Source organism: Mastacembelus armatus, chromosome 7, assembly GCF_900324485.2.
Source record: "Mastacembelus armatus chromosome 7, fMasArm1.2, whole genome shotgun sequence".
Classification (NCBI taxonomy): Eukaryota; Metazoa; Chordata; class Actinopteri; order Synbranchiformes; family Mastacembelidae; genus Mastacembelus; species Mastacembelus armatus.
Genome location: NC_046639.1, coordinates 14,639,153 through 14,661,951, shown reverse-complemented (window position 1 = coordinate 14,661,951; position 22,799 = coordinate 14,639,153). Strand labels below are relative to the sequence as shown.

The 22,799-nt window shown below is 38.9% G+C and overlaps 1 protein-coding gene across 3 annotated transcripts in view; it reads left to right on the top strand.

Annotated features, from left to right (window-relative positions):
* The first annotated feature begins 551 nt into the window (after positions 1–551).
* Positions 552–22,799, top strand: part of LOC113146195 (neural cell adhesion molecule L1.1-like) — a 68,919-nt gene continuing 46,671 nt past the window's right edge. For all 3 annotated transcript variants that reach the window (XM_026333525.1, XM_026333524.1, XM_026333523.1), the window contains exons 1-2: positions 552–606; positions 14,950–15,345. In XM_026333525.1, coding sequence (XP_026189310.1) covers positions 15,207–15,345 — 139 coding nt within the window. In that variant the 5' untranslated portion in view covers positions 552–606; positions 14,950–15,206. The remainder of the gene's footprint in view (positions 607–14,949; positions 15,346–22,799) is intronic.

The window sequence follows — 22,799 nt, the reverse complement described above, 5'->3', positions numbered from 1 at the left end:
TGACACATTTTCAGACCTGCCACAAACTATGATCTGAAAGGTATTTCATCATGGCTATATACAGACGTGTTTTGGGGACATCCAGGACCTATTTTTTATTCCACAAAAAAGTGTATGATATGACCACTTTAAAATAACGTTGATGTGTTAAATTGTGTTTTGTTTGATTGAAATAATCTACATCATTCTTATAATCCAAAATAGAATCCAGAATTCTTAATTCTGCCGATGGATAGAGAGATATAAAATCATAGAAGAGGATGGGAGCATGGATGTAAAGTGTAAGGGAGGGAGATGAGGTACCAGGGGAATAACAGAGAGAGACAGAGAGAGAGAGAGCTAGGCTGCATTGAAAGAGGCTGATGTCATTTCTCTGAAGGAGCCAATCAGAATAATAGGGAGGGGAAGAGAGGGAGGAGAGGCAGAGCTCAGAAGGGTGTGTTTTATGTGCCACTGCAGCATCAGTGCAAAAAAAAGGAACAAGAAAAGGCATGACTCAGTGGAGATGAAAAAATAAAGACAGAAGAAGAAAAGAGAAAACCGTGTGACAAGGAGAGAAAAGAGGATACAGAAAAGAGGAAACAGACAGACACAACATCTGTAGAGGTAAGAAGAAAATAGTATCCCACCATGCTGCTTGGTGTTGAGGTTTCTATACATGAATGTATGTGTATGTGTGTGCTGTGCCTGTGCACTACATGTGGCATAATGTCTTACATAATACAGTGACAGGTATAGAAAACTGTGCTGCCTGATCTGGTATGAGATCTAATAAAATGTATGTGTGTATGTACTCTTATGGCTCTACATTTTAAAATAGCAGTTTAAGGGCTAGGATTTGGTTTTAGGTTTCAGGTTAGGACCAGGTTTAGGTTAGGTTTGGGGTTGGGGTGTGACATTTAGTTGTAATGGTGAAGGGTGTGTGCCCTAACAAAGACTGGAGTGCAAATGTGTGTGTGTGTTTTGTACATACATGCATGTGCGTGTGTGCATACGCACCCTTATGTCTGCTTCCACTGTCTTAATAATATATAGAATATTATGGATTTACACGTCATCAGGCTGTGATGTGAATCAATCTTTAGGGAGTGTCTTGATTGAGCTTTTTAGCTGTCATTGCAGCAGTATATTTTTATAAATTTTTAACAAATTGCTGCATTATTCAACATTATGGTGTTAAATTATTCAGAATGTGTAATTTCCTGCCTTTAATACTAAGATACACTTTTGTCAGGTTTGTTTTATTTATTTCATCATAACTGCAAATAAAATACCAAAATATGTGTCCTGACTTGTCAGCTCTTATTTCCACATGATTTTGCATGTAAAGTATTAAAAAATAGATGAACCCCAAAAAATTTTAGTTTACTATACAGACATAAAAAGGCATAAACTCTTCTCATCCAAAAAGGAAAATGTTTGTTTCTTTTTAAACAAACCTAATTTTCTTTCAAATAACTCTTTGAATAATCAAGTGACAGTGGCACTAAACTGATGTATGGAGTGCTTCTCTTAAAGAGACAAAGTAAATCCAGAGCTGCTGTTCCAGAAGTAAGACCACCTCAGTCAAAACCTCCCTGACAATTCTAACTCTGCTAATGTGTGACAGGAGTAATAATCATCCACCCCTCTAGACGGCCTGTAAGCCAGGAATTTGGGTCATGACTTTTCCTACATTATTCCCATGCTACCCTGCTCTACCTGGGATAAAATCTTCAACTCTTGGTCTGAATACCACATTTTAGGCTAATGTGAAGTTACTTGACTGCATTAATATTGTAATGACCCCATAAAAGCACAAAGAATAAAGCCCTCGTGCCATGATTCACTTATCCCTCTACCACAACAGAAAATGGCCCTCTGGAGAGGATGCAAACCTAGATCAGCAATAACTTTTACTGTTGGCTAGATCAGGGTGGATTTATGCCCAGTCAAAGTTTATTGAAAACATTTCAAAGTTGTTTATGAAATTAAAAACCTTAGTCATTTTCTTGGACAGCTTTTGAACCCTCTTAGTCATTCTAACAGAAGATTAAAGATAAAGATATAGTTATTGATAGATAAAGCAAAACCTGAGAAAAATAAAAACAACTCAAATGTAGCTACATCCCCTCCAAAATGATTAGCTACAGTTGTGATCAAATTGCTGGCCACATATGAGTAACCTAAGGTGTAATCCAATTGAACACAGTAAGTTAAGAAAATTACCTTGACTGACTGTGCTTATGGTTCTGTAGTGGGTGAAAGTCCCTCCCAGAAGTGAGGTGAATGGTAAGTCTCCTCAGAGATAAACCTAGCCTCAGTTTCTACACAGCAAAAAGTACTAAGAAATTTTCCAGAGCTGAGTACACAATGCAGATGGATACAGTTAGGGATGTTCCCCTTCATGTGCCTCTGGTGATGAGGAGGAACATTAGAATTGACACCGTGCATTGTGCTGTGTCCTGGTTGTCCGACAGAACTTGTACTTGGAAGTATTGTATAGATGGTATAACACAACTTTTTTTTTTCCTGTCTAAAGTCAAGTGGAGTATGTCTCTGATAATTAGGACAAATCTGAACTGTTTTTAGACCACGTATTTCTATCCAAGCTGCTAAAATGTATATGCATGCCATTATTTTGATCACATGATCATCTGGGGCCCAGCCTCCTAATCAGTAATCAAGCCTATAATGTTCTTATATAATCAAACCTGATGGATCAGAAAACAATGAATGAAAAAAAAAACCTTTTTACCACATAGTAAAATCACCAGTGTTAAATCAACTTTCAGTGTTTGTTAATACTGGTGACTTTGCTGTGTAGGTTTTTGTTAGCCTCGCTACTCTGGAATTCTTCTGGTTACACTTAGCAACATTATTTACACCCCACAAACATCTGTCTCCCTTTCTCTCATTTGCATTGAGTTTTTCTCACTGTAGCTACTTTGGCAGTGCATTACTTCAAATTGGATCAGAACCTATAAGAATATTGTATCAAAAAAAATGAAGGAGATATTAATGAGTGAAACTTAGGTTGGAAGCCTGGATCAAAAATTTGCCCAGCAGAAAAAGAATCTAAAAGAGCAGGAAAACATGGGATGGGAAAAAATCAACAGCCATCTGCTGGATGATTTCTTAGCTCATTTTGTTTCCTTTTACCCCTTCTCTTATACATGGAAATCAAGTAGTTGAATAAAACCATCTAAGATGATTTAATATTAGTGTTCTTTTGTACTTAACAACTGACAAACTACGGTATATATACGGTATGCAATATGTAAAGAACGGCAAATTTTCACCTTAGTGTTTTTCAAATGATGGGTCTTTGATTTTACAGAGGTTTATGGAAGCTAAAGACTAATGAAGCTAATGTTAACTATATAGATTGGGTGAAATGGAAGACCAGTTTTATATAACAGAAATGGTCAAGAAAAATAAGAGGTTATACTTATAGAAAAACTTTTGACTCTTTTATAGTTTTTATTTCAAACACTACATTTCATTTTAAATGTAATAAAAGAAAAGACTTTGAGGATGAGGACTAACTGATGTGTTACATAACACAACAGGTTTGTCGCCAGTATGTTGTGCAGCTCATTTCCTGTGTTTAGATAATAATCATTAAAAATCTACTATTGTTGTTCCTGCAATATTAATATAATTACTGGCAATGGATCAAGGGGGGCAAGGCATTATAGGATCCAAACAACATGAGGAAATAATTTAAACACAATAAAATCAACACTAGGAGCAACATGATTTATTTTGCATGTATGTGAGTTTGCATGCCATCAACACAAAAACAACTGTGGTTAGGATTAAGAACCAAAACGAAATGGTAGCATTTAATGTCCATTACAGATCAAGCCAATGTTGGATGCACTGGGCTATCTATAAGCAATGTGTCCTATGTTGTTGATGCTTGTGAGATAAGAAGGTAAGAAGCTTTTATTGTCATTGTAGCAAAATACATATACACACATATAAACCACAGTCAGATGCCATTCACAAAATCAATATGCTGTAGATAAAATAAGAAAATGCATGTTAAAAATGTCAGTTATTGTACATTGACAGTAAAGTGTCAATTGGCAACAGATCATGTCAGTTTGAGATTTGCTTTTCAGCTTAGTGGAATAATGTAGTATCCATGGTTTTGTTATTTGTTTGCCTTTCGCTCTGCCTTTCTTCTTTCACAACCGAAATACCAAGGGCTTGACAACACCAGTGTTATTTTCAGCTTCTTATTAGAAATGTTCTTGGTAAATGTAGATATACACCATCTGTAGTGAGTGAGAGCTGTGTGAAAATATCAAGTAGACTCAGTATAGGTCTTCTGCCACTTTTAAGCCCAGATGTTTGGTGACACGATGGTTGGCTAGTTCTTTGATGTTGATTGGGTGTGGCTCTCCACAAAATGTGGTTAGGTTTAGGGGACAAAAACTATATGGTTAGTTTTAGCACTAAAACTGCTAGTTTAGGTAAAGGCACAAAAAAGAAACAGGTTTAGGGGAAAAAAACTATGTGGTTAGGTTTGGGCACAGAAGTGACCTTGTGAATCGTCTTCTTTCTTGAAAATCCTGTGCATGAAAGATATTTAGACACCAAAAGCACTTTTTAGTGTTGGTATGTGATTCAGCATTTGGTGCTGTGGGAATGAGGACAGGGTGGGTCTCCATGCACAAGGGTCACACTTTGCTCAGAATTGTCTGTAATAAGCAGCAGCAACACAGTACTGAATATTGTAAAATTTAAACATCATACATTGCAATAGAAAACTGAAACCTGACTGTAGAGGAGATAATGAGTTTTATGAACTATCAGCAAAGTCTAGAATTTATTGATAGATTCAACACTATTCATTATTATTCCTGACGTTTTTGATGATTCACTACAATGAAATCTTTTTAGTCCAGTTCATTTTTTCAGACTGTTACTTTCTATCTGGTTACATTGGCATATTGTAACAAAGTACCCCACAAGCAGAAACCAGACAGAGTGTCTGACGCTACGTCTAGATGTGGATGATAGTGTACAGAATGAAAGGACAACATGAATTTCTCTTGTCCTGATGAGTCTATAAAGTCAATAAAAATCCCAATAGAAAGGTTAAATATGAGGTTTGGAGCCAAATTAAAAGATCTGAGCTTTAAAACAATAGGTCAAAGGAGGTTTCATCTGAAAAAAAATCAGATTAGTCAGACATTTGCTGTTTTTCCATTTCCTCTCTGTCTCTATCCATTGCTTCTTCTTTGTTTCTTATTGTGCCTTTTTTCTTCCATTTCCATCCATCTCTCTCACGCCCCCGCTCCCTCCTCTGTTCTATCTTTCCTCTTTTTTGGCCTTTATTTTGAATTTTTTCCCTCCATTTCTTCTCCACATAAATGAGGTCTTTGTGGTAAGCAATGGGAGACATACTCCTTACTCCATACCCCGCCCACTTCCTCATCAGCTCGATGTCTTCCTTTCAGCTCATCTTTCAGTGTCTTCTCTCTTTCAATTCTTCTCTTCATGTGCGTGAGTGTGTGTGTGAGTAGGTTGGGGGTACATCTATTAGCCTCTGTGTTTGTGGTTTTAATCTTTACAGATGCAGCTAATCTAACTTCAATGGTTTTAATAGATACAGTCAAAAGACATTTACAAACACATATGCAAAGCATACATCATCTTACAAATATGTGGCTCCTGTTTTTCCTTCCAGCTGAACCATGACAAGAGTCCATTCATGCCACTAGCACCAACACAGAAGACACATTCTCAGGCACATATGTGACAAACAGCCACATAGTGCACAGTATTTATGACCATAACATAAAGTACAGTAGTGACAAGTAGCAGACTGATGCACATGACACAATCTGACTCATAGCGCTACAATGTTTTTCACACATGTGGATAAGTTCAAGTCTTAGGTTACATTTCATTCAGCCAACTGGTACCCCGGTCAAGTCTCATCTGCAGTTAATCTTATCAATATATATCATAAGTAGGTAATATTCCAATTTCTCAATTGATTTGATCTTCAATTAGGTCTTTTCTTAAGTAAAAAATTAAAACATTTACAGCTCAACTCAAATGTGATGATTTGCTGTTTTGTCTTAAATTAAATATAAAAATAACTTTGAAGATATCACCTTAGGGTCTTGGAACTTGTGATGGCTGTTTTTCAGTGTCTGATCTGGCTTTGTAAACTATATCGTGAATGAATTAGTTATTGACTGGCTTGACACTGATTTGATGCGCTGTACAGTTTACCACTCTTCTGCTACTGTACGCGAAACACGCAATGCAACAGTTGGACCATGTACTGACTACTGTTTCCCCCCCGGAGAAAATGTGAAACTGCGCACATGCTTTTAGCGCAGAATTGCTATTGGTGCTGGGATTAATAATTTACTGTTTAATTTACTGTTATTTTACAGTATTCATACTGTAAAATGCTTTACAGCTCATTCCTGTAAAAGTGAAATACACTATATTTCTGTATTTCTTTAAATTTACAATAAAACACTGGTGTAGAGATGCCAGGAATATACTGTATTTCTGTTTTCTTCGCAGTCTACTACAGTAAAAATAAAATGCAGTATATTTTCTGTGATCATTTCACAGTGCATAGGGGGCTGGACCTATACAGTGTGATGTCATCCATAGCATTACACACTGGGTGAATGAAGACAATTCAGTCACCATTTCGGGCCATTAGGAATGTTGCCATGTTATTGCGTTTGTGGGGCCAGAAGCAGTTGTCAAATGCAGAGCATAAATTCCAGGTATGGGTCACCATACTTGGCCATAAATCACTTCACTTCACTTCATCACCCTGGTCATTGCTTATGACATTGCTGACATTACCACTTTAACCTAATCATACAGTTTGAAATTCAAGCTGATCTGAAAAACATGTTAATAGACTGGAGTTTCCAGAGACACATAGCGAAACAATACAGATGGTGGAGTGAATTAATAATCAAAGCTCTCAGATAATCTGATTCATAGATTTTGGTCCTGTTTTGGTTCAGTATGGTTTCTAACCAGGAGGACTGTACCAGAGTTCGCCAGTTGATTCAGATCAAGTACACCTCTCTTTGGGTGTTTTGGTGCAATTGTTTTGGTCCACACCTAAATGCAATTATGAGATCATTAACGCCAAGAGGGAAAACGAACTAGAGTTCGATTTAAACAGACTAAAAACTGTAGGTGGGAAAGCACCCTTCCAACATAATCAAGATGCTCTATCTGTCTGAATGCATAAATAAGCAACATACTAACTTAAAAGGAAGAAATATGTTGGAGTTTACATCAGGTTTTTGACTTGCCTGAAAAGTCAGTTAATGCTTAATGAGGCAATAAAAAGCTCAGTCAATGAGTTCTGTGACCACATAATTAGCTTCTCTCAACTTCTTTTAGAAATTCAACAATATTGTTTTTTGTTATTGTCTAATTTGTTGATCCTGATGGATGCAGATGAAGCAAAACTTCTTGATGCTGTGAAGCACATGTTCTCCTGGTAAACTGCTTTTTCAGTTCCTGCAGAGGATTTCCTATTGGCAAATTGTTTTTGTCTGATGCAAGTGCAAAATTACTATTTAATGAATTTTGACAAAACTGCAATTTTAGAATTAAAAGAAAATGCCAATTTATCACACTCTAACCTTCTATGTGAAACGCCCATTATCCATAAAATACTACACTGTAATTTATAACATTAAGCTACTGTTTATGGCACATGTTATTTCTTCAAATGGACCAGCCTACAGTGAATTTCTAACTACAGTACAAAACTATATTACAGTAATACAGTGGATTACTGTTGAAAAGTGTCAGTAAATTCGCAATTTATTACAGTGCATTAAATATAACTGTGATTCATTACTCTGTCAATCAACAGAATTTCAATCATTTTGATAGTCAATGAACTGTTATGTGTCAGTTTTAATGAAAAAATGCCAAAATGCTTTGTTTCTATAAAGTCTGCATATTTTTTTGGTTTCCTTAGCTCTTTGTGACAGTAAAAATTGAAAAACTTTAGGTTATGGACTTATGATCGAACAAAATACTCAGGCAGTATTTGGTAATTTATAATTTATCATTATTCAACATTTTATAGACAAAACAAACATATAGACAGATAAATAGGCATTTAAACAGGCAGGTGGGAAATGAGACAATAGAATAAGAAACTGTGTGCATTTGTCTGCATGTGTGAGAGAGAGACAGAGGGAGGGTGAGGTGAACTGAGGAAATACAGGGAGTGGCACCACGGAGAAAGCGAGAGAGAGGTGTGGAGGGATGGAGTGGGGGATGGGAGAAAAGAAGGTGGGGCAGCGTGGGGGATGGGGGAGAGAAATATTGCTGTGTGCTGCTGTATTCAGGGGGTTACCATGGCAATGGCGATAGATGGCAGAGGATGGGCGGCAGAGACTGGCCCCATGTACAAACACTAAAGCACAATACAAATTGACTTTTTTATTAACTGATGAAATAATATGAAAAACATCAAATCTACTTTTCATTTAAACCTTCCGTCCTGTATGCTGTCAGTAGGGTGTGGGGAGGAAGGGAAAGAGATGCTGCACAGGGATGAATGGGAACAGGAGACAAAAAGAGAAGCTCTCTAAGATGAAAAAATGCTATTTCCTAGCTGGAAATTGTGTAAATTTGGGACAGAATTGTGTTTGTTTGTTTTTGAATAATGGTTTTAAAGGATGATAGGAGATGTTTATTATGAAGTGGATTGAGAAGGATCTTTAAGTGACATTTCAAGATTTGAGAGCACCTTAGAAAACACATTCTATAAAAACAAATGTAAATGAAAAAAATTGACAATATATTTGCAGCATTAGGACAAAAAAGTGAGAAAACAAAACCAAATACAGAATCATAATTCAAAGAGAGAAAATACCTCAAGCTGCAAATACAGTGGCCTACAGAGATTTCATTACCTAAATCATTAACTTTTTTCCTAATTTCTGCATGTGCTGCCGAACTAATGAAAATCTTTTATTCATTCATTCATTTGTTTGTGCTACTGTATCTCTGTTTCTCAGGTTGCAGTGGATTGAGCTTTCGAGGCCACTGTTTTTGCTGTCAGGCTGACAACAATTCGCAATTTGTTCAAAAATAGCTATATCTTCTTGAGCTTAAAGATCAAGAGGATAAGCTTAAAATGTGAATGGCCCAAATCGAAGCACAAAGTAACTTTAACTATCTACTGACAGGAATATGGTGTGATGTGAGTGGCTGCTGAGGCTGCTGGGATTCTCTGTTTCTCAACAAACTGGCAGCAGCTGTACAGGAAAATTGTTCACAGCCTAAGACAATTAGCCATACAAAACACAGGGATGTGGTGGGAGTGCATGGGTGAATGTAGTGGGCACAAAAGAATGGGTGTAGTTAGGTGAATGGTAATGTGTGAGTGATGATGATGATGGTAGTAGTGAAAACATTTAAGTGGAGGTACTCTACATAATGTAGGCAAATTTTCTCTTCTGGCTGGCTATTGCTTCAGTCCGTGTCATTGTCTTGATGATCGATGACCTGACAAAGGATAATCACCCCATCTGTTTGCCTTAGTTGTACAGTACAAGCATTTTAGCATCATTTGGCACATTGTTGTGGTTTTATAGCCCAAAGTTCACTCGTTTTGTGCGCCCTGAACATCCACCAAAAAAGATTTTGGACTACCTGCCCACCACTAAAAAGCAAATTAGAGTCAGTTAGAGAGCAAGTGACCATAGTGAAGTATTTAGTAACAGCCAGCTATACCAAACATGGATTTACTAAGCAATGGCTATTGTTCTTAGGGTACTTTTGTACCGTTGTTAGCTCCAGTCTAAATTAATTGATGAGCCTTTAAACTTGTAATGTTTCCTCCCTGGTTTCTTTTTACATGCACAAAAATGCATCACTACAAACCATGAGAATGTCCTCTGCGCTAATGTAGGAACAAAAATGTAAAAAAAGACATGTAGGAACAAAAAAAGTGAATACAGGAAGAAGATACGTTTTTGTGGAATACAGCATGTTCTGTAATAGAGGAGAGACAATCTCATGATGGAGGATAGCTTAATGTGGGTTTTCCTGAGCGCCACAGCATTGGCTGCCCACTGCTCTGGGTGTGTGTTCATGGTGTGTGTGTTCACTGCTGTTTGTGTGCACTTTGGATGGGTCAAATGCAGAGCACAAATTCCGAGTATGGGTCACCATACTTGGCCATAAATCACTTCACTTCACTTCATCACCCTGGTCATTGCTTATGACTTTGCTTACATTACCACTTTAACCTAATCATACAGTTTGAAATTCAAGCTGATCTGAAAAACATGTTAATACACTGGAGTTGCCAGAGACACAAAGCGAAACAATACAGATGGTGGAGTGAATTAATAATCAAAGCTCTCAGATAATCTGATTCATAGATTTTGGTCCTGTTTTGGTTCAGTATGGTTTCTCACCTGGAGGACTGTACCAGAGTTCACCAGATGATTCAGATCAAGAGCACCTCTCTTTGGTAGTTTTGGTGCAATTGTTTTGGTCCACAGTATTGGGTAGTGATGAATCAGACAATAATTTGACATTACTCTGGAAAGAACTAGCTTAGCAAAATAAGATCTGTCCCCAAAAAAGTTCCGGCTCTTAAAACCCATCAGAAATGAAACAGTTTATACCATGAGCAATAAAACATTAAATGAACATGTATCTCACCTTAAATCACTAAGATTTTATCTAGCTAGAAATACTTCTAATTAGCCACTGCTCAGGCATAGTCATAAGACACTTCCAAAGTCAAATTGGCTCACAGTTATGCCAGTTCCCATCCAATAATACTACTAGCAGCCAAAAGCAAAACTAGTGAACCTCCAGCACTGTACTGAACTGAACTCTAAAATGTCCAAATCCGTATCTGTAAAAGGACAAAGACAAGGCTTATGCAGCTGTGAGCTGTGTACTAATACAGAATTCCAGATGCAGATGCATAGTATAACTTTACTTAGGACTGACAAAGCATTACATGCATGTATACTGTGTATATAGTACTACCTGAAAAATAGCAGATAAATTTAAACAAGGATCAACAACAATCAGCCTTACATGCTGTAGAAAGAATTGCAACTTATTATGATTTATATTTCTGACAGTGAGCAAAAATTAGCAGTGGTTGAGGCTGAACAGATGATTAGTGTGTCTGAGACATTTCCTCCTTAACCATTAATTATTTTTTAGATTCAGCAGCAGAGCAAATTAAAGATAAAGAAGCAAGCCAATCTTGTTCACTGATCTTGCTGGCAGTAGTGAAAACATTTAGGTGGAGCTACTCGGCATAGTTTTATATTTTGGCTGGCCATTGCTTCAGTTCTCACGAAGTGTCATTGCCTTCCAGAGAAGCAGTGGCACTCACTTCTGCACACTACATAAAGCTAGAGGCACAATTTTAAACTTGCAATACTGAATCTACTGATCTGTTGAACTACTGATCAAATTACTATGTTTATACAAAATGGTTTACTGTTACAAAGGATAATCACATCTGTTTGCCTTAGCTTGATTAGCAGTCTGTGTCTGAGACATTTCCTCTTTAACCATGGTGTGGATTTGTTCTTTTTTAGATGCAGCAAAAATCAGTGCTGTAAACAAAGGATATCTTATGTGGTTCTTAAAAATAAAGTCTAATGATGTTACCATTGTGAGTAGGTCTCCCTTCCATTTACTCACAGAGACATGTTTAACTGAACAATGACTATTCGATTAGATATTCATGAGGTGTGGGAAGGACATCAGTGAGATCTACAGATTGTCACAGTCACTCACTCACACACACACACACACACACACACACATTTAGATAAAATCACCTGCAGGTTGCTTGCCCTACCTCTGATCCAGGCTGCAGAAAGGTTAACGTGTGTGTGTGTGTGTGTGTGTGTGTGTGTGTGTGTGAGGGTGTGTGTGTGTGAGGGTGTGTGTGTGTGTGTGTGCGTGTGTGTGTGAATGAATAATGAATTATGGTGAATTTAGGTCATGCGGCCAGTGGGAGCAAACTGAAAATATTTCTTTCCTTCCTTATTTCCATGTCTTTGTGTGATTTGTGTTTAGTGTGTGGTATTATGCTCTTGTGTCTCCCCTCCCTCTTTTCCTTCCCTTTGTTTAATCTCTCCATCCTCACTTCCTAAATCTGCCCTGCAGATCAGAATCTATCACTGAATTAATTTCTTGCTCTACTGCACACTATCCGTCAAGATGCACCCCCCCTTCATTCTTTCACTTTTATTTTGCAACAGCCCCTCCTCCCTAGCACCTTAGGCCTCCCTGTAGACCATCACACCTGCACTTGCTCAGCCTCTCCTCCTCCTCCCACAACTCCCCAGAGTGCCTCCCAGTGAACTGGCTAGTCCAGCTGCCTCTTCTGTCTAGCCCTTTAGGTTCTTTGGGACTGCACAAGAAGGGTGGGGGGATTTGTGTGTTTGTGTGTGTGTGTGTGTGTGTGTGTGTGTGTGTGTGTGTGTGTGTGTGTGTGTGTGTGTGTGTGTGCGTGCGTGTGTGTGTGTGTGTGTGTTTGGGGGGGCAGTATGTTCAGTGTAACCAGTACGGAACAGAAATCTGGCTGCTTGCAGGGTCTGAACTGGTTCTGTTATACTGACTAATTTTAGAAGATTTGTTTATTTTCTCTGAACATCCATCCATCCAGCCATTATCCATACCCACTTTTTCCTATTTAGGATCACAGGGATCTTCTGGAAGCCTGTTTCTCTGTATAATCTTTTGTTGTGAATTCCTTTGTGTCAAAATGATGTTTTCTACATGCATAGCCTCTATTTTTTTTAGCATTTTCAGGTGCTATGTGTGTAAATATTAAACACATTGGGTATAATGTAGTAAGCAACTATTACTGAGGGACTTCACCAACTTCATGACTGCTGTACTGTCACAATACATTTCAGCATATACAAATATTCTAGACTTTTGGTTTTTAACCATTTGCTATGCAGCAAATATTACATAGGATCTGGGCTATGTTTTAGAAATGGAGCTAGTGAACCTGGAGAGTAACTCTCAGAGAAAATCATTTGTAAATAAAAATGTAGAAATATATATAATTTTTTTTATATTGTCATGAGTCATGCCTGCGGAATACCTTTCAAGCTTCAAATACAGGTTATAGGTCTACGCATTTGTCTCTGTGAAGAGTGACAGGCAAAACCCTGAGCAAAGGAATCTACATATCCATGATGGGAATTTTGGAAAGTGAAGGCAATATTATGCCTTTGCTTTTCTTGACTGAAACTGAAAAATGTCCATGACATGTTCCCAGAAAATATTTGTCCACTTTAATATACATATACGCTATTATGCTATATATTGGACTCTACTATAGATTTGCTGCATGCTCCAAGTTGCTGTATTAACTGGATTTAAAACTATTCCTGCTCAACACTCATCCCTGAATATGGTATGGACTTTCATCTTCTCTAATGGATCCCTGTGTCTGACTTATTTCAAGGGGCCACACTGTTTAAAAGTCCCAGAAAGACTCACAGGCTGGAGAAAATACTGTTGCCAAGTCTAAGGCAGATGTTATTAGTAGGACTGGAGTGTGGTGGGATATTTACATCCAACATCTTTTATTTTCTGTCTTTCTGTAACACTTTCTGTTTTCCCTCATTAGATCTACAAACCCTTAGTGCTGGCCATTATTATTCCCACATTAACACCCACCACACACACACACACACACACACAAACACAAACACACAGATAGATAGGAAACATACATGGCCCCCATTTCAGCTCCTATTGTTGTCAGATCCACCCCCATCTAGTCTGCTGTTGTTATTGCTTGATTGACACACACACACACCTGCCACATTGCCCTTGAGGCTGACATTACCTGCCAGGCTTATTTACAAAATAAATGATTCTAACACAACAGCAGGACATAGTGTGTGTATGTGTGTGTTATGGAGAGATAGAGACGTGTGTTGGGGACAGGTTGTGTAATTATTAGATATAGGAGGGGGTCTACATTAGCCAGCTGTTACCCCCTGCCAGCACTGTGTGTGTTTTTTCAGGGAAGCCCAGATGGCCCTTGGCAGACTACCCTGGACTCATAAGTTATGACACCTCCTGTAATCTCCTTATCTATGTATATAAATATATATATAATTTCTAGAAAAGTGCATTGATTTAAATTTCAACAAGACGAAACACTGTTCTGGCTTTGGTGGTTCTGTGTTCAGTGGAGGGAATTCCTTAAATTTATGTTATTTCTGTTTTGTTTCTTAAAAGTATCCTTATTATCCTATTATAAATATCCTTATGTTGTGAATGTCCCATTGGGGATGAATACAGTTTAACTTGTTTTATCTTTTTAATGGAGCCACAGTCAGTTATTTTTAGAACAACTGAATTTTTAAAAGTACAGGAATGACTTGGAAAGGATTTAACTTTTTTTTTTATCAACACACAAAGTCATATGTAATCCCTTACTCAAACAAGAAAATGTCAAAACTTGAATGTCTGAATTTTTGGCCTGTATGTTTAGGCAGTGATATGAGGAAACAAAAAAGAGAAAGCCTGGTCCATCTGTCTCTGCTTTCACCACCCCAGCACTCCTGCTGTTCAGTCACCAGGCAGGGACAAAAGAGAAGATGTTTAGATTAATAGAAATGCAGCTGATACACATACACAAACTGTCTTTGTAATATTAATAGAGAAGCTGTTTTAATCTGAGTGTGTGTTTATCAAGATGACCTAATGCCTTTGATACACACAAGCACACATATAGTACAACACAGTAAATAATTTTTGTAAATTATTTGGATTCTATGCTGTGTATAAATATTGAATGTGCTGGGATTAATTGTGATATTTAATTTGTCCTGCTCATTGAAAATTCACATTTTCACGTCTTCTGTTTCTCTCTCCTGTGTACCCTACCTTCCCCGCCCCCCTTTTTTCCATTGTTCTCAGGGTCAATCCTCCCTCTCTTCTACATCTCCTCACAGTGACAGGGATTCTGGAACTGACAGACAGAGCTTCATTTTGGACTGTGAAAGCGACACACACCCACCAACTTAAAGCACCCTTCTGTTTACTCATCTTTAGTCTCCAGGGACTAGGCAGTCCCTGGAGTGTATGTCTGGTTGAGCGTATAAGCTAAAAGGGTGTTTTTTATGTGTTTATGAGTGTGCTGGTGTCTTGCATCACTTTTGATGGGACATTGAGAGATGTGTGTGCCACAGCGTTGGTGGATGTGCTATAGAGGGCTGTGTTCACCTGCCCTCCCTCTGCTCTTCCTGATCCCTCTGTCCTTCCTCTCCTCCACACCTCTGCTCGTTCAGGGAGCCATTCACATCCCCAAAGAGTGTGAGTAATTCACCATTGTAAACATCTCTCCATGGAAATATAGTAGAGTTCAAATATATAGAGTTACAAAGTCGAAAGAAGTGATTTACCCCATTTTGTATTAGTATTTCAGTATTTTCTAATCAATATCCTTAACCTATTAAGCAGGTTTATGTTATGGGTGCCAATTTTGCAGTTGGCTCTAAATATTAGGGGTGGGAATCTTTAGGTATTCCACAATTCGATTTCGATTCAGAGTACCACAATTCTAATGTTTCTATACATATTTTATCCATATGAAATACTTGGTACTTGGTAAACATCTGCAGGAATGAGTGATGAGAATAATTATTTTTACTGCTACTTTATTAAAGTGGCAATCTGCTTCATAATTACATTTGCACCCTTGCTTTACAAAAAGTGCCATTAACAGAAGCCTTTATCAAACTTTGACATGACACTCTTTGCAACAATGCCAGCTGCTCTTATTCATAAAATAAAATACATAACGACTTTCCCCAAAAAAAACTTTTCTTATGGGCAAAAAGCCCTGAGACAAAACTTTATGTCAAAACAAAGCAGCAAAAGAACTACATATAATTTAGTGCCCCTAATGTAAACCTTCTTGCGTAAAACAAGAAAGAACAAATAACAAATAATACACCAAACCAATCTGCTTAGCTGGTAAATTGTAAAAGGCAAACTGAATCACATAGTCATAATTAATATGGTTTATGTCTGTTCCGCCATTTTCTCACGTACACGAGCACACGATCCTAAAAGTGTTTGTAGCAAATGCACTACAAACATATGCATGTAGGCTGTTTGTAGTCCGGTAGTGGTAAAATTGGTCTGATTGGTGGATTTTATTCAATCAAATATTAAAATTGATTATTAACTTTTACACTCCTATTCAGAATCATTTTAAATTGAACAATGATACATTGAAATAAATATAAAATTTTCCCACCCCTATTAAATACTACAATACCCATGAAGCTTGGCTGTCACTGCTGGTGGTACAAGAAGTCAACAAGCAATAACCTCATGTCCAAAATAGATCCTTCCACTTGGGAACTCTACACATGTTCATGTACATTCACACTGAAGTCACACTATTACAGTCATAAAGACACAGTATGGGCACTTTCTTAATGCCATACAGTTTCTGTGTTGCTTAGCTTTGTGTAGATATACAAATATACCCAAACACACCCATACACATGCATTAAATACAATATGTATCTGATGCAAAATTGATGCAAAACTAGCTTCTTGTGTGGTGCAGCAGTACATTAGCTCAATGTTTATATTTTTAAAAAGTACAAGACCTTTGATGCTTAACTCACCTGCATGATGTGGGTTATTATTAATAATGATTAACTTGATTAATAACCTGGTCAACATCACTTGCAAATGATGCAAATGACCAAATTCCCCACTTCCTTTACCCTTTCAGGGGGTCCAAATTTCCCCAATCCTGATGAGGTGACATAGGTCTAAGAACATCATTTTCAGTTGGGTTCTACGAATCACTTGTTGGGGAGAATTCTTGGGCTAAGGCCAAATGCAGTTGTTGAAACTCTCGCTGACACCAGTGTTAATTTTGACAGCAGATTTTAATTTAGTTTTAGTCATAGTCTTTTGACTAAAATGCAATTTTAGTTTTAGTCATATTTTAGTCATCTGCTTTGGTTTAGTTTTAGTCTAGTTTTAGTCGACTAAATAGCATAAGATCTTAGTCGACTAAATCTACAGTAGATTTAGTCGACTAAAATATATTGGGTTTAATTTAAGCGTAATTTAGTAAAACTATTGTAATATACAAAATATTCTAAATTAAAATTAGATGAAAAACAAGTTTCATTAAATATATATGGAATATGGCCTTTCCATAAAAGACCAAAAATTAGATACGCATTGTTTATAACCTGCATATGACATTTTTCATTCTTTAAAGCAAAAGTGCAACTCCAAAATATTTAAGAGAAAAACTGTATTTAGCAGTAATGTCATTGCATCAAACGTGAAACTGACCCATATAGCTTCTCTTTGTTTTCTCCCAGCTGTTTCCATTTCATTATAGTTTAAGTAGGACAGAAACCCAGTGTAGGCTATGATGATGTGTACTCACGCATCCCGCGTCACTAGGTGGATCAGTTACTTTTCAAATGTGTGTGTGCGTCTAAAGATTAATTCTGATTGGATCTTTTCTAAAAACGTCCCTCACTCACATTTTCGTCTCGTCTTTATTAGTTAACGAAAATGTCAATATATTTTAATTATAGTTTTCGACGTCATCACTTAATTTTTATTTAGTTAACATCTCGTTTTCATCAGTGAAAACTTGTCGTTGACGAAAATTATAAGGAAAATACTTCGTCAACGAAATTAACACTGGCTGACACCATCCTTCTTCTTCCAATGTTTGCAATCAAACTCTCAAGTCGACACAGTCTGAGGAAAAGGTTTATTGTGCACTTGCAACAGTTACAAATAAACCTGAGTGATCCCCAGAGATACACTGGCTACTGTTCATTGTGTTCAGCCTTATAGTTGGTACAAAGTCTGCTCCTTTTGGGGTCCAGTCTCACTATTTTCATTTGATCAGCATTTTCTAGCCCATAGATATTGGCATTCTAATGTAAATATGTCTTTTCAAAATACTGGCATCAAGAAGTACAGGCGGAAGGTGTGTTCGTAGGCAAAGAGAGAAGAGAAAGGGCAGGAGTGTAGGACTTAGAATAGGGACTTTGAATGTAGGGATTCTGTCAGGGAAAACTAGAGAGTTGGCTGATATGATGGCGAGAAGAAAGGTGGACATCTTGTGTGTTCAGGAGACCAGGTGGAAAAGTAGCAAGGCTTACAGATTAGGAGCAGGGTTCAAACTGTTTTATCAGGATGAAAAGAGGAATGGAGTAGGAGTTATCCTGAAGGAGGATTTTGCTACGAATGTTCTGGAGGTGAAGAGAGTGTCAGATAGGGTGATGAGTCTGAAGCTGGAAGTTGAAGGTGTGATGTTGAATGTTGTCAGTGGTTATGCCCCACAGGTAGGATGTGAGTTAGAAGAGAATGAGAAATTCTGGAGGGAGATGGATGAGGTGATTCAGGGTGTCCCTAGTGATGAGAGAGTGGTGATTGGGGCAGACTTCAACGGACATGTTGGTGAGGGAAACAGAGGTGATGAGGAAGTGATGGGTAAGTTTGGTATGCAGGACAGGAATGCAGAAGGACAGATGGTGGTAGACTTCACAAAAAGGATGGAAATGGCTGTAGTGAACACATTTTTCCAGAAAAGGGAGGAGCATAGGGTGACATATAAGAGTGGAGGCAGGAGCACAGAAGTTGATTACATCTTGTGCAGACATTTCAACCTGGAAGAAATCAGTGACTGCAAAGTAGTGGCTGGGGAGAGTGTAGCCAGACAGCATAGGATGGTGGTGTGTAGGATGACTCTGGTGGTGAGGAAGATGAAGAGAACAAAGGGTAGACCAAGTGGTGGAAGTTGAAAAAGTGTTGTGTGGCTTTCAGGGAGGGGCTGAAGCAGGCTCTGGGAGGTCAGGAGAGGAATAAAGCTGATGAGTCACACAATGACATTATGGGAAAGAGTAGTGGAGGCTAGGCTGAGGTCAGAAGTGAGCATTTGTGAGCAGCAGTATGGTTTCATGTCAAGAAAGAATGCCACAGATGCAATATTTGCTTTGAGAATGCTGATGGAGAAGTACAGAGAAGGCCAGAAGGAGCTGCATTGTGTCTTTGTAGATTTGGAAACAGCGTATGACAGGGTGCCAAGAGAGGAGCTGTGGTTTTGTATGAGGACGTCTGGAGTGGCAGACAAATATGGTGGTACGAGTGGTGCAGGACAAGTTCAAGGTGGAGGTGGGACTGCACCAAGGATCAGCTGTAAGCCCCTTCTTATTTGCTGTGGTGATGGACAGGCTGACAGATGAGGTTAGACAGGAATATCCATGGACCATGATGTTTGCAGATGACATTGTCATCTGTAGTGAGAGCAGGGAGCAGGTGGAGGAAAATCTAGAGAGGTGGAGGTTTGCTCTGGAAAGGAGAGGAATGAAGGTTAGACACAGTAAAACAGAGTACGTGTGTAAATGAGGGGGACTCAAGTAGAATGGTGAGGTTACAGGGAGTAGAGGTGAAGAAGGTGGAGGATTTTAAGTACCTAGGGTGAACAGTCCAGAGCAATGGAGAATGTGGAAAAGAACTGAAGAGACGTGTGCAAGCAGGTTGGAACGGGTGGAGGAAAGTGTCAGGTATGATGTGTGACAAAAGAGTGTCAGCAAGAATCAAAGGAAAGGTGTACAAGACAGTGGTGAGACCAGCAATGTTGTATGGTTTAGAGACAGTGGCACTGAGAAAAAGACAGGAGGCAGAGCTGGAGGTAGCAGAGATGAAGATGTTGAGGTTCTCTCTGGGAGTGACGAGGATGGATAGGATCAGGAATGAGTACATCAGAGGGACAGCTCATGTTAGATGTTTTGTAGAAAAAGCCAGGGAAGCCAGATTGAGATGGTTTGGACATGTTCAGAGAAGGGACAGTGAATACATTGGTAAAAGGAAGGAGGCCTAGAGGAAGACCAAAGAGGAGGTTCTTGGATGTAGTGAAGGAGGACATGAGGATAGTTGGTGTGGGTGTGGAGGATACAGAGGATAGGGTTAAATGGAGGCAAATAATTCGCTGAGGCGACCCCTGAAGGGAGCAGCCGAAAGGAAAAGAAGAAATACTGGTGTCACATACAGCATTCCTAAAAACGGGGTTCCTTTTGTGACCATACCCATAGTTACACCTATTCGATGGAGACATTTGCTGCATTTTCCAAATTCTTTAGGTCCAGGTTTTTCCCCAACTATCAGAGTGAGTTTAATTTCTGTTTTCTGCATAGTTTTGCCTGGAACCATGGGGATTTAAAGTCATATCTCCTCTGCTAATCATCCAATATGACAGTTTTGCTACTTTCACAGCTGCAAGTTCCGCTGCAATGGGCTGGTTATGCAGATCCTCTCTTGCTTTCATAAATGTCTCTGTGTTCTGGCTAGTCATGAGGTGTACCTTCGATTGGTACAACCATTTCTGTTACCTGATTTACAGAATTACACGGTTGGATATTTAGTTCAGGGGACTCAAAGCGCTTTTGCACAATTTGTCCACTCACCCACTCGCTCACAAACTCTCACACATTCATACACAGGTGGCACTGCCACCGGTGGATGAATGTGTGAGTGGAGGCCAACTTGGGGTTGGACACTTTGGCCTGTGGACCGGGGAAGCCAAAGATCAAACCACCAACTCTCTCGCTCATGGTCGACCTGCTCTACCTCCTGAGCCACAGCCGCCCACTATAGATATAGAGTATTACTGGATGGCCCATTGTTAATGTGGGGGCATTTTCATAGTCAAATGCAGCAGAAGCCAATCCCTGGTAACAGGGTGTCAGACCACACTCCACATTGTCCAACTTTGTGTTGTAGTAGGCTAATCGTTGCTTCCCTACTGAATTTTTTTTATTACTGCATAATCACAAATCCATGCTCTACTGTACCCTGCCATGCCCAGAAACAAAAGCATGTGTCCAACAGTTTGAGGTTGTGGGGCCTTAGTTATGGCCTCCACCTGAGAGGGGACAATCACCACACTACTGTCTGCCCAAATACTCAATCTTTTACTGGCAGAATTACATTTTATCTCTGCTCACCTTGCAGTGAGTACAGTGATTGAGTCCACCTGACATTTTTTCCAACAGGTTAACGGGCATGTGAGCTGAATATAGCAGGGGCTTTACAAATGTTTTTCCTGCTATCATCATTGGCATGAGGGGTGCAACTTGTGCTTGGTCAGCTCAGCTAGTTGCAGCTGCCAGTTTACTGGCAAGCTGTTTAGTGGCTTCCTCTGCCTCTTGTTTTTCTGACCTATACTGTTCCACATAATGCACAATATGTTCTGCGAACATAGTCAATTCCCTTTTCATCAGTCCCACCACATTATCCAGTCGTTTTTGTACCTCCTTGGGCATTGTTTTCTTAATCATTAGTTTAAACAAGCTCTCTGTGGTGTGGTTTGCATTCCATGCACTCCCAGTTTCTTCCTTTCATTTATGTTGGAAAGTGTGTAATAATTTAGCTGGGCATTCCTCATCTTTTAGTACTTCCCCTTCTAGCTTTTAGCGGTCCATTTTCTCTGGATATTGCCTTCTCAACTGATCCTATACTGCCTCCAAAACCCACATCATCAGCTGCATTACTTGCTATTGTTGTTCTCATTCTTGCTCCTAGCAGCACTTCTTCTGTGGCCTATGCCTGCATCAGCAGGGCTTTGATGTCACACACTGCCAGTCTTACTCCAGCCATGTTTTCTTCCAGAGCAGTAATCCATCTATTAGCTCTATCTGTAAGTGGAGGCAGTGTGTTTGCTAACACCACCATGTCCATAAATGACTAAGGAACATATCTTGGAGTTCCTACTCCCTTCCCCATCAGTGGAATATGCATTTCATCACAGGATTCTTCATCTTCACTGCTATACTTTTCTTCCAGGTCTGTCCTTATTCTCCTTCCACTCCTCAGAAGCAGACATTCTCTGTGCTGCGGTTTCAGCTGTTTCCTTTGTCTCAAGTTGTTTCTCTTGGTCCAGTACCTCTTTCCATTGTCCTTCTGACCAGCCACACCTCCCATATATCCACCTTTATGCCAGAGAGGATTTCTGCTCTTATATCTGCAGAGCTTATCTAATCGTACCTATTTTACAATATCTTCTCTATCAGATTTAAGATGAAGTACTGTTTTATTTATTTTTACTACTAATTTTTATTTATTATTATTATTATCACTACTTCACAGCCTGCTTTCCTTGCTGTTACCCACACACTGCAGCTCACTCGCCGTCTGAGCATATGCAGCTGCCGTTACACACCACACTGAATCCAATCAGTTCTCATCTACACAATTGCTGCAGTCTCACACACGTTATTGTCATGCCTCACAGGCTGCTTAACAGTAAAACCAGCTGGTGCCAATGTCCCAGTTGGGCCCCTTAGTGGCTACTAGTGCCCAAAGACCTCTTTTTCCCCAGTTTTCCCAAGGAATGTCTTGTACTTTACTAGCAGTCCCCTTTATGCTTTCAGTCTTCCCAGAAAGTGAACTGCACTTACACTGACACACTTGCCTGAGCAGACCTGTTATGATCAGTTCCCTCCCTGATTTCTCAAATGAGCGGTAACGACATAATACGCAAACCAAATGCCAACTGATTATTGACACTGTCCAAGATCTTTAATTCACATTTTCATTTATCCTTCCCACACTATGGTGTGTTTTCCCCCTGCATAAATATTCACACCCTTTAAAATGACAGACCTAATCCAGCAGAAGTCCAGTACAATTGGTGCTAATAGCCTCACAAATAGTAAAATGAGGATCACCTGAGTGCAGTGAATGAATGTATCTCAAGTTACTGCAGTATA